The sequence below is a fragment of the Peromyscus californicus genome, unplaced genomic scaffold (assembly GCF_007827085.1).
Source record: "Peromyscus californicus insignis strain IS unplaced genomic scaffold, ASM782708v3 Scaffold_6__1_contigs__length_162567912, whole genome shotgun sequence".
NCBI lineage: Eukaryota > Metazoa > Chordata > Mammalia > Rodentia > Cricetidae > Peromyscus > Peromyscus californicus.
Genome location: NW_026294584.1, coordinates 53,948,161 through 53,960,695, shown reverse-complemented (window position 1 = coordinate 53,960,695; position 12,535 = coordinate 53,948,161). Strand labels below are relative to the sequence as shown.

At 39.0% G+C, this 12,535-nt stretch overlaps 1 protein-coding gene across 1 annotated transcript in view; it reads right to left on the bottom strand.

Moving 5' to 3' along the window:
- Positions 1-12,535, bottom strand: part of Mgam (maltase-glucoamylase) — a 253,858-nt gene that overhangs the window by 59,105 nt on the left and 182,218 nt on the right. Inside the window, exons 125-130 of the mRNA XM_052721491.1 lie at positions 11,576-11,701; positions 9,524-9,655; positions 9,335-9,433; positions 6,460-6,573; positions 5,486-5,570; positions 2,044-2,161 (exon numbers count right to left, since the gene is read on the bottom strand). Coding sequence (XP_052577451.1) covers positions 2,044-2,161; positions 5,486-5,570; positions 6,460-6,573; positions 9,335-9,433; positions 9,524-9,655; positions 11,576-11,701 — 674 coding nt within the window. The remainder of the gene's footprint in view (positions 1-2,043; positions 2,162-5,485; positions 5,571-6,459; positions 6,574-9,334; positions 9,434-9,523; positions 9,656-11,575; positions 11,702-12,535) is intronic.

Below are 12,535 nucleotides of genomic sequence, written 5' to 3'. Positions count from 1 at the left end.
AACTTTTAATATCATTCCCAGAGATGCTGATGTTGCCTGGCCTTGACCATACTTTGAATTGGTAGGGGATAGATTATTTGAAGATAGTTTAAAGTCAGAGAGGTAAGCAATACGTAGCCATTAATGAGAGAAATAGTGAGGACTTTAATTAAAAAGTGATTATGGAAAAAATAAGAGATGATTATGATTAAATTTCTAAAGTAGAAACAAAATAACCAAAGGCTGATTTCAGGTGGAAGTAGAAATACTTAAAGATGATATGAAGTTTATCATTTCAGAGTCTGGGAGATAACAATGGTGTTGTCACTAACCAAGACACAGAATTTAAAATACTAGTCAGAGTGTGGTGGTTAGTGTGAAAAAGGAATTAGAGCTATGTGACTGGTATTTAGGACACCATGAGACACTGAAAACAGAGACAGCCAAAAGATACTTATGGTATGTATATATACACACACACACACATAAATATGGATATTTATATGTCTGTGCATATCTCTCTCTCTCTCTCTCTCTCTCTCTCTCTCTCTCTCTCTCTCTGTGTGTGTGTGTGTGTGTGTGTGTGTGTGTGTGTGTGTGTGTGTGTGTGAATGTAAGTGCTCCTGGAGGCCAGAACAGGGTGTCAGATCCCCTGGAATTGAAGTTATAGGATATAAGTCACTTAACATTGGCACTTTGTACTGAACCACAGTCCTCTGCAAGAGCAGTGTGAACTCTTAACCATTGGGCCATTCCTCCAGCTCCAGTTTTGTATATTTGTGTCAGCAAATCAAGGTGAGGCACAGGTAAAAATACACATTGTTAAAATTGACAAATGCAGTAAAATCCATGGTAAGGAATAGATTACCTATGGTGGCCTAAATAGAAAGAAAGAAGTCCAGGGGTTATTGCTATGGCTTATCAGTGGAAGAGCAGATGAAAAGAAACAAAATACAGATACTAACGGACATGCAGGAAAGAAGGTAGTGCTGTGAGAAGAGCACAGGATACTATGTAGACACATCTCTCAAGGACTAAAGGACCATGGTTTGAGGGGTGGTCGTGAGACACAGAGGCGTGAGGTGAGTGAAGTGAGGAAAGCATGGGTATGTGTCCATGAAAGAGCCCGACTCCCTGCCACAGCGTTGACATAGTATAGAAGAAAGCAGCATGGGAAGAGTCAGCCTAGCCTTGTCCCAAACCTCTTGAAGATCTCAACAGCTACTCAATGCATTTTAGTTCTCCGTCTCCATTGCAAATCTAAAAGTAAAACCTTCTCAACTCTAGCCCAATTTTTTCCTCTTTTAGGTATAATGATTATATTTTACTGTCATTTAGAAGAAGAACTGAGTGGAGTGAAGGGTAGCTGTTTCTCTGGTCACAAAGTCATGGCTAAAATCTTTGTCACCAGGTCTGAAAAGGATGGGATGTTTTACCTTATAAACCTGATTCCTTATAATGGGTAGTACTGGTGGAAATAGTGGTTGTGGTGAGTGTGTGTGTGTGTGTGTGTGTGTGTGTGTGTGTGTGTGTGTGTGTGTTACATACAAAGAAGAGAATTGAAAAGATAGGAATGGGATCAAGAAGAAAAGAGACAAGGGAGAAGGGTGAAATACAGCATATGTCAGATGAAAGTAAGACACCCAGTTAAACTTGAATTTCAGAAAACCAATGAATAATTTGTATCATAAGTATGTTCCATGGAAATTTAACTTAGCATTTTATACTGTTTTATTTGCTACAGTCTGTGATAACCTTAGCAATTCAGTAGTGGGACCATGGCTATTGTCCAGCCAGGAGCTTCAACTGCCTTGTGTTTTTATTGCCTGTGATTATCATTGGAATGATATCGTGCCTGAGCCATAAACCAATCAAAATTAAACTGACACAGAAAACCAAACTTTGTGCATCTTAAGTACTACTATATGCCAGTTTCTGTACTCTTATGATCACATAAAAATTGAACAACACATTTATGCAAGAGAATCCCATCTATTTGTCACCTCCCACATTCCATTTCCCACCTTCCCAAATCCAGAACCAGGTAGACAACCAAAATCTTACAAGTCTGTGGCTCTTGACATGGTGTAGCCATACAGGCTGTGGACATCATAGTGAAGGCCTGAGTAAAACTCTGTGTCCATGCAGAGGGTTCCTACCAACAGAGAGCCATTCAGGATGCCTAGAGAAAACATTCATCAGTGTGGCAATTCTCCATCAAGCAACTGTAACAAAATAGACACCTAATCCTTTTCCTCTGTATTATCATACCTTCACCAATCCCCACTTGATGAAAAACAAAAAAAACCCTTTCCACTTTTTAAATGTTACTCTTTACTGCCTCCTACATCAGGACTAAGCAGAGCTGGCCATTGATTCCGTGGAGCTCACTAAGGATGGTGGCAAGCAGAGGCATCTAAGAAACCTGCTCAAGGCCCTGATCAGTTGACCTGAAAATAAACATGAAGCCCCTACTGTCTATCTGCACATGCTTAATCTAAGAGAACTACATGTACAATGTTCAAGGATGAGTGATGTAAATAGGGGGATATCCTCTTTTATCTCACAGGTAAAGCAGGAGTCATGTGACACTGGATATTTTCATGAATGAGAACTCAAATCCCAACCCTGAGAATCCACACTGTGGCTTTTATTTTTGCTTTTTTTTTTTTTTAAAGCTAAGATGGTCCATGTCTTACAAACTCATTTTTTTTCCTCTTTTCTGTGCAAGCATACCTGGTGTGCTGTCCTGTGTAAGCCCTCACTAGGAGGCATAACTCCAGAAAGACGTGTGAGAAGGAGCAAATTAAGGTTAAAACTTTCCCACCAGCCATGTAGGATAAGGATTTGGAGCAGGAAATTGAACTGCATGGTAAGCTGTAAGGAAAGTTATATTTCTGGACTATGTTAATTATGAGCAAAACACTAAAATTTTCCTAAGGCTAAAGGTAGCTGCATTTGTGTCATCGTCATGAGAACATGTACCATGTGGCCATAAAATCATGAGAAGTGGCTCTGTCAGGAGGTAACATGGCTGGTCCCATGTTAATTGACAAAAGGCTGCAGGGACAGAATGAGATGTGTGTCAGAATGAGACAGTGATGTAATGAGGTTTTACATAGAAAGACAAAAACAAACAAGCAAAAACCTTAACAAGAATAATATTGAGGGGGCTGGAGAGATGGCTCAGCAGTTAAGAGCACTGGCTGCTCTTCCAGAAGACCCAGGTTCAATTCCAAGCACTCGCATGGCAGTGCATAACCGACTGTAACTCCAGTTCCAGGGCCTCCAACAACTTCACACAGACATACAGGCAGGCAAAACAGGAGTACACACGAAATACAAAAAAAATATTTTTTTTTTTTTTTTTTTTTTTTTTTGGTTTTTCGAGACAGGGTTTCTCTGTGTAGCTTTGCGCCTTTCCTGGAACTCGCTTTGGAGACCAGGCTGGCCTCGAACTCACAAAGATCCGCCTGCCTCTGCCTCCCGAGTGCTGGGATTAAAGGCGTGCGCCACCACCGCCCGGCACAAAAAAAATATTTTAAAAAGAATAATATTAAGAGATTAAGAAACAAAAGTGATAAATTGATCAGAATGACAATAAAAAAAGGGTAGGAAACACAGACTGAGTAGAGAAGAATGAAGTTGTTAGGTGATTGTGGAGATTTTGCAAAAGTGTAAATGGTCTAAATTCAAAGAAATTCAGAACTCCTTCAGGGACCAGAGGGGAGCTGAGAAGCCACAAAACCTTGGTCTCCAGAGAATATAAAGGGTGGACAATCACAATAAAGTTGTTAGAGACTGTCCAGATGCCTGTCCAGCCAGTAGTATTCTATAAGTTCCAGGGCTTGTTTGTGAAGATTAACTTATCTTGAAGTTGATGTATGCCTAGGGGGTCAGATTCTGGCAAAGGAATATAGGCAGCTTAGGTAAGGGCCTTAGTCCATCTCATCAAATCCTCTTTACCTTCTCCCCCTTCACCTACAAAGCTTGAACCAAAGGCCTTCATCATGGGAGAACCAGACAATGCAGGAAACAAGATCTTTGATCCTCAGCTTGGATTCAGGCCACCCATACCTCACTACAGTGTGACTTGAGTCAAGTACACACTTTCATAGAGTTAATCCACTGAGACTCTGGGGTTTCCTTCTTGCCATACCGTAGTCTATTATACACTGTCTATCATTGTTGATCTTCATTGTCAACTTGACTGGATTAGATCAGATCCAGTGCATTCAGGGTAGTATGGCTATAGACTTAACAGGATTTAGAATCCAGGATTTAGGAGACACACTTCAGGGTGTTTCTGTGTTTCCAGGGAGGTTTAACTGAGGAGTGCAGACCTGAAGGTAGGTAGTACCATCCCATGGCCTGGGAGCTCAGACTGAATAACCAAGGTTGGTGAGTACCAGCATTCATCTCTGCCTTCCTATGGGGGTCCACAGTGAACATCTGCCGTGATGCACTGCATTCCTCTTATCTGGGAGCCAGAATGAACCCTTCATTCCTGGAACTGTTTTTGCCAGGAATTTTGTCACACAAGCAAAAAAGTCAACTAATACACTTCCTCATTTCCATGCAAATACACACATTCTTCAGGAGGCAAGAAAATCACTTTTGACTTGAAATAGGACCAATAAATAAGACATTGAAAGAACAATTGATGCTTGACCTGTATTTTTAATGAGAAAAGAGAAGTAAAAAGGAAGGAAAAATTATAGATTTACTTTAATTCAATAAAGTCTTATCATGAAGTATTATAAAATTCTCAGACGATTTTAAAAAAATCAAGCTACTTTAATGCTAATCTCCATTAAACAGGAGACCATTGATGTGTTAAACCGTGGCTAGGGCTGAAGAGATGGCTCTGTGATTAAGAGCAGACTGCCCTTCCAGAGGACCTGGGTTCATTTCCCAGCACCCACATGGCAGCTCACAACTGCCTGTAGCTCCAACTTCAGGGAGTCTGATACCCTCACACAGAAATACATGCAGGCAAAACACCGATGCACATAAAATAAAAATAAATAAAAAATCATAAAACTATGGCTACTAAAAATGGATGGAAAGAGAGAGTGGGAGAGAAGGAAGAGGAAGGGAGGGAGGGAAGGAGAGGGAGGGAGAGAGAGAGAATATGAATTATAGATATGTAGTTTGTACCTTAGAGTGTTTAAAATTTCTCACACAGTCTCCTGAGAGCTTTGGATGCAGTGAGGTGGAAAAAAGAATCTAGAGCTCTTGTGGAAGTGCCACCGAGTGGGGAGCAGGGGTGGGGTGGGGAGTGGGGACATGGGGGAGTGTCAGATTAACACTTTAACCACATGTTGCCCTTTGCAGTAAAAGGCAATTAGTGGCCAAGGGGTGCCACATAGACTTTAGTAAGAGTCATTGGGATGTCTGGAGATTCATTGAGCTGGGAAGCTAATTGCTCCCGGCCAGGCTTCATGGCCCTCATGTTACTTAAATGTGTCCAGTTCCAGGATCGCAGGCAAACAGGGGCACTTACTGGGAGTGAAAGGAGGAAAGTTCAAGTTGTTTGATTCGCACTTGTGATTGGAACCTTGGAGAAGCGTAGATAGTTCATCCATTTCCTTCAAGACAAAACCCACAAGATGGAAAATGTATTGACATAAAGTTAGCTGGGCAGGAAGTGCTTATAACTAGAAGCCAGAATATCCAGCTGCTTTCAGGATTTTAAACACCCTCTCCAGCTTCCCTTGACCTCTTTGTCATTTTTATAAAAATAAATAATTTAGATTAAATTGTATCAAAATTATATTACAGTTCTAAATAGACATTGGACATATTTTAATTTTATAAACTTATTTAATCTACTGATTAAGATGTATAATTTCAAAGGTTGATCTTGGCCTTATAAATTGTGAAGATTTTATTGCTGGTGTTACTGCTTCAATGTATTTGAAAAACTGAGGACAAGGTGATATTCTTGCTCTTTTAATGTTCTCTGTCTTATTTCCACTGGGAAACAATAAAAGAATATAATTGAGGTCAAACACATTTTTCTAAAATGAATTAAAAATAAAATAATGTCTAATCTTGCCAACAAAGATATCTGAAGTTCTCAAAGAAACCTCCTCAATATTCTACAAAGCCCACAAAGCCCTCATTAAGTTATTTTTAATGATTAAATCTTTATGAACTAATGCAGTAAATTTAGCAATCATCACTTTTAATGAGGCCATATTGTGAGTTGAAATTGAGTTAATAAAGAAAAAAGTTAATTTCTTAAGAAAACAAAGAACTTTATCAAAATGAAACAATCAGTTGGTGGTAAATGTAGAATAAGAAAGTAGTGTTTTAGGAGCCCAATTTCCCAGATATATACTGGGCATGGAGTAAAAAAATCATATATGCCAGTATGTCAACCAAACTATATTACTATGGATCAGTGTCAACATCTATATGAAATTTTGGCATGTCCACTTCCAATGGATATTTGAGTTTGGAACGATAACTTACAATCCACACACCATCAAACTCCAGAAGTTTGTAAAATTGAGTGAGCTGCTGGGTCCACCACAGAATAGAGGCTGGATTGGAAAAGTCGGGAAAGACTGACTCTCCTGGATAGCCCTGCAGAACAAAGAGGAAGGCCGTTGCAGTGTGTATGATGGTTCTGTTCATCATTGATTATTCGCTGCTACTTCTTTTTACCAGAAACCTCATGCTGCTTATTATTTAGAGTCAGACATTGCCTTTCTGCCAGCAAAATCCAAATATGCAGTAAAATGCCTGCAAGGATCCAGAGGAAGAAAAGATCACTGATTAAATGAAAGTCTGTCATACATCCTTTCCTATCTAAAAATGTGAATTTTCAGTATATAAGGCCAATTAGGAGATGCGAGATAATGTCTTCTGTCTGTGACTAGGAAGTTGTACCCATGAAACATCAGCAACATGGTTGCCAAAACAATACTTGTGCAATGACAACACCAACTGGCATACAAACATGGATGGGAGACATTTCACAAGGGCCGACTCCTAGGTGAAGAGCTACAGACAATCAATGGTTGCCGAGAGAGGAAGAATCAGTCTTCCCCAATGATGACCCCAAAGACAGGTTATCTAATACCAAGTGGTCAGCCCAAAACACATGTACATAAGAAAAACACTAAATGAACTCAGCAGATTATACTCATAATCTTTATGAATACATATCAATAATAACTAAAGAATGAGAGGCCATGAATTTGAGAAGGAGTTGGGAAGGGCCGAGGAGAAGTTGGAAATTGGAAAAGAAGGTGGTAAATAATGTAAATAAGGTAGCCACATAAAATTTCTCAAAAAATAAAATTTTAAAAATTAAAATAAATTCTGGAAAGTCCAAATGCTAAATGTTTTAAGAGAATGATGATGTATGTTTAATATATTATTAATTTAAGATTATATAAAATCTGTTTGGGGCAATTGTTACAAATAATTGTTGATTTCATCATATAAACAATATTTTGTAAATGCTTGAATATAGTTACTCTTACTCCTATCAAAAGTGTGCAATGTTATCTCTTTGTCTTTTCCACATCTATTGAACTGTAGATCTAGGCATCTTCTACAATCACACAAAGATATATACATGGCCAAATTATCACAACATCTGGCTTACTAGAATATAAACTGAAGTATAACATTCTTATTGATTTTATCTATAAATTTATAGTTTGAGAATTTGGAATAATTTTGTACTCACACAATTTAATCATTGTATTTAGTAAACTGCAAAGAATTATTTTAAAAATGTGTTCTTTGTCAGGCAGTGGTGGCACACGCCTTTAACTACAGCACTCAGGAGGCAGAGGCAGGCCAATTTCTGTGAGTTTTAGGCTAGCTTGGTCTACAGAGTGAGTTACAAGACAGCGAGGGACAAAGAAATCCTGTCTCAAAAAAACTAATAATAATAATAACAACGATAAATTTAAAAAAAAATAACAAGCCGGGCGGTGGTGGCGCACGCCTTTAATCCCAGCACTCGGGAGGCAGAGCCAGGCGGATCTCTGTGAGTTCGAGGCCAGCCTGGGCTACCAAGTGAGTCCCAGGAAAGGCGCAAAGCTACACAGAGAAACCCTGTCTCGAAAAACCAAAAAAAAAAAAAACCAAAAAAATCTTAAAATTCCTTTTTTGAATATGTTGGGCTATTTGGGCTATTGATTCTTTGTTTTAGTTGATGGACACCAAGGAATGACAGGGGTAATTTTCATATCCCAAGGAATGAGCAGTTTTGCAACAGAATCGCAACAGCAGCGCAAGAGAGGCCAAGCTATCTCCACTGTAACCCAACGTGTTTGCAACATCCCACTACTTGCCTCTACTACTATTATCTCCGCCTAGGCTTTAGAACAAATGATTCTTCGTATTCGCTGGTCAAACCAAGCAGTCACTCAATTAACTGTCTTAATTATAAAAATTCTTCATTGCAGCCCATCCAAACACCCCACCCTACTAAAATGGCTCATCCAGTGGGGATCAGTTTTAGATAACCACAGTTTTTATTTGACTATGGCCTCTGATCTCTACTAATACATGAAAATGGGTCCATCTGGTGTTTTAGAGATTCACATCTAACAGTAAAAGCAAAGGCTTGGTTTGGAGAAGAACTCTGGACAGCTTCAGAGAAAAATTAAGAGCAATGGAAGGACAAGTAATTAAAGTAAACTAAGTCAGTGAGGAAAAGAGAGCTGAGTGGAGGACAGGGCGTTTACAACACTGAAAAGATAGCTTTGCAAAGTAAACAACTCAGGAGCTATGCTACGAAACAGATTTCCGAGATTACGTTGCAATTTTTATAAATGTCACAGAATTCAGTCATCTGGGTTAACTTTATGTATGACTGGAATAAAAGCTTAGCTACGAGAATCATCTGAAAGTACGTAGTCTTACAAGTACTGTTGTTCTGAAAATCAGCTCTTTGGTCATTTATCCCAGTTTCTGAACCTGATACCACAGAGTCTAGCCTGGGCTTTAGCTATGAGTTTTGTGTAAATTAAGAAATATATTATCTGAACCAGATTCCACGTTCATCACAAGCATCTTGCCACGTTACTGAAGTTGAACTTAACATCTCAGGGAAGAGAAATTGAGAGGCAGTCAGACTTAAAGGAATTTTCTACTAATGACGTATTTGTTTTCTATTATCTGAAATATTAGTGAGTTTGGGGCTAGTGTTTTATATCTCTTAGAATTTTAATGACTTTATTATCTTATCTATTAGTTTAAAATAGAGTAAAACTACTAAAGCCTTAAAAGTATCAATATTGCAACTTGCCTCCCACTTATCTTCATATAAAAAGTACAACCTTTGCCCAAACTATTATTTATTCTGAATCTCTTGAGAAATTACCTCCCCAACAGCAAAGCCACTGGAGCTCATGATCCACACTCTGCTCTTGCTTCCATTGTCATAGACCTCATAGTCAGGGTCCTTAAAGATGCCAGGGTTCTAATAAATAAGCAGAGTATAAATGTCACTTTGGTAAGTGTCTTTTGCAACTTGAAAGGAAAAATGAGGCACAAAATTGTTTGAACATACCAGAATAATTACATATTTCTGTCCATTGTCATGCAGGTCCTTAGCAAACTCTGCGAGCTGGGGGTAAGCCTGCTCATCAATAGTGAAATCTTTCCTTCCAGCCATGTAGTCTATGTCTGAGTATTGTACATCCTGAAAGATAGTTCTGGGCAGTTAGAACCTAGGAAATAATCACCTTGCTGATTGGAAGATTTTCAGTTCAGTTCCTAACCATTAAAAGAGAAGCCATATAGCTTCATAGTCCAGGAACTCTCCAAGCTTGGTTGCCTCCTAGAAATAAATAAGCCCTCTGTGAAATATGCTTCTGCTCTCAGACTGCAGCAATGTGTCCACATCCTGCTAGAAGTATGTCATGAGGTACCTTGAGGGACTTAAGATAGGAAGTGTGTATCTTATTTATCCTTGTAATTTGAGGATTTGGATGTTGGACATGTAGCAGGTACTCATTAAATGTATATTTAAATGAACATATGAGGGAACTTAACCACAAACACTTTGGATCTCAAACATCAAGTAAAAATGTAAGTTCATAAGAGAAGAAAGGGGTCTTTTGATCTATTAAACTGCTAGAGGAATGATTAATAATGTTAAGTGACAAAGAGATATAGACATTTAACTAACCAAACTCTCTTACGTGTATTGTTTGTGTGTTTGCATATCAACGTGTGAGGACAAGATGCCATTATTAATGTGACTGGAATATAATGAGGTTAAAGGTTAAAAGTTAGTGGTTAAAGAGGTAAAGTATGACTGCAGCTTCAGTACAGGCACTTGACTCTGGATATTCTTTGTTTTTCAATCTTCCATATACTCCATGATCATATGAAAGTATCACATATGTTCTTCATGTGGCTTGAGGCTTGTTGCCCAATGTGGTATCATCTACTCTGATCCCTAGTAGTTACTTAAGTCCTAGGTGCCACACATACCCACAGAGAGGGGCACTCCCAATCAGGACAGAAGAGTACATTTGTTCCCGTAACACCAGCGGAAGCAGGGGGACAGAGCAGAGGGAGCACTACTACAAGTCAAGTGACAAGAATGGTTTGTACAAATCAGCCCTTCTGATGAGTAGTGCGATCCTGGAAAAGTGGAACCATACAGTTCCTCATTCAGAAAACAGTGATAAATTGAGAGCCAGCCAGGCCTGAGAAAGCCTTTTTAGGAAAGCCTTTACAGGCATGCAAAACATTGGCCTGGTTCTTCCTGAAGTTGAGTATTTTCAGACAGTATACACGGGGAAAGTAAAATTAAATACTACCAATTTCCCCTCAGTACCAAACAACATGCTGGGAATATTTCTCCTAAGAAAACTTGATCACTGTATCAGCCCTCTTGGATTCTCTGGCATTAGGCCAGTCATTTCCACCCATATAGTTTCCACCAAATGCTAACCACATAGACATATGTCCAAACTGAAGTTCTGAAGCTTTAAGAGTTAGTTCTGAGGAAATTCCACAACTTCATTGACTGTGTGAGGAGCTTATCGGACATTAGACACTTGGAGTTGTCTTTTGATTTACAGGAGAACTTTGAACATCATAAATACTTTGCAACCACAGAGCTCCAGAGTTAATCTGGAAAGAGTTTTGCAAGGTAGTTATGAAATTAGCTTACTATAAATCATTATTATCATCTTCAGCTCTTGTTGACGACATCACCAAGTGTTGATTTCACTCATAAAATGACAACTGAGTCTGATGGTGTTCATGCTCAGGGCTAGCTGCTTTACATGCATTATGTAAAATATTTCTCACCCCCCTCCAAGGTAGGTATAAAATTTTTACTTTTTAAAGATAGAAACCACAATATACAGCTATTAATTAACTAACCCAAGACTGCATGGAGATGTAAAATAAGACTAAAATTCAAGTCCTTTGGCTCTATGAACTATGCCCTTTGCATGGGCATATGAATAATTCAGTATACTAATTCCTGATGCTGTGTGTGCCTCTATCAATCAATCTACCATTCTATTTTTCCATCTTAATTGAATGGAATGCAAAGAAATGAAATTGTATCTTAACCATGATAAGAAAAGCCTCAACTTACATATGGGACCTCAGCATCACGATTTCGCTCTACAACCTGTCTCAACTCATTAATACCACCATAATCCCTGCGGCTGAGCTGGAAACCAAGGCTCCAGTAAGAAGGCAAGAATGGCCGTCCAACAACCTGGGAAGAGAGGAGCAAAATCACCTGAGCATTTATAACAAACACAAATGAACATGGCAGCATGAAGCCCATCTGAATCATTTGTTCCTTTCCATTTTCTATAAATTCCCCAGGTCTTTTCAGAAATAAAAGGAGTCTCCTGCTACGAAACTCCAAATCTCATGTCTCTCATCACTTAAAATAACTAAATGTGTCCCCACAGCAGCAGCAGTGGTACAAAATAGGATTTTCAGAATATGTTGGACTAATAATGTCATTTTGTGGCAGTGGTTCTCAACCTGTGGGTTGAAACTCCTTTGAGGGTCACATATCAGATAGTCTATATATCAGACATATACACTGCAATTCATAACAGCAGCAAAATTACAGTTATGAAGTAGCAATGATATAATTTTACAGTGGAGGGGTCACCACCACATAAGGAACTGTATTAAAGGCTGCAACATTAGCAAGGTGGAGAAATAGAAAAGGAAATGGGCTAGAGATGTAGCTCAGTTGGTAAAGTGTTTACCTAAATGCAAGAGAGTGTTGGTTGAATTCCCAACAGTAAAATAAAAAATAATAGAGGAAAGGGGAAAGCAGTCATTGTCCTATCGGGTCGGAAGGTGGTGTCTTAATTTCTTTTCTTTTTGCTGTGATAAAATACCTCTAATAAAAGCAACTTAAGGGGAAAAGGTTTATTCTGGCCCAAGTTACAGCCCATCATGGCACAGAAGTCAAAGCAGCAGAAGGTTGAAGCAGCTGATCATATTGCATCTGGGGGAGGGGGAGAGAGAGAAAGGGAAGGAGAGAGGGAGAGAGAGAGAAAGAGAGCCATGAATGCTTCTAACGCTT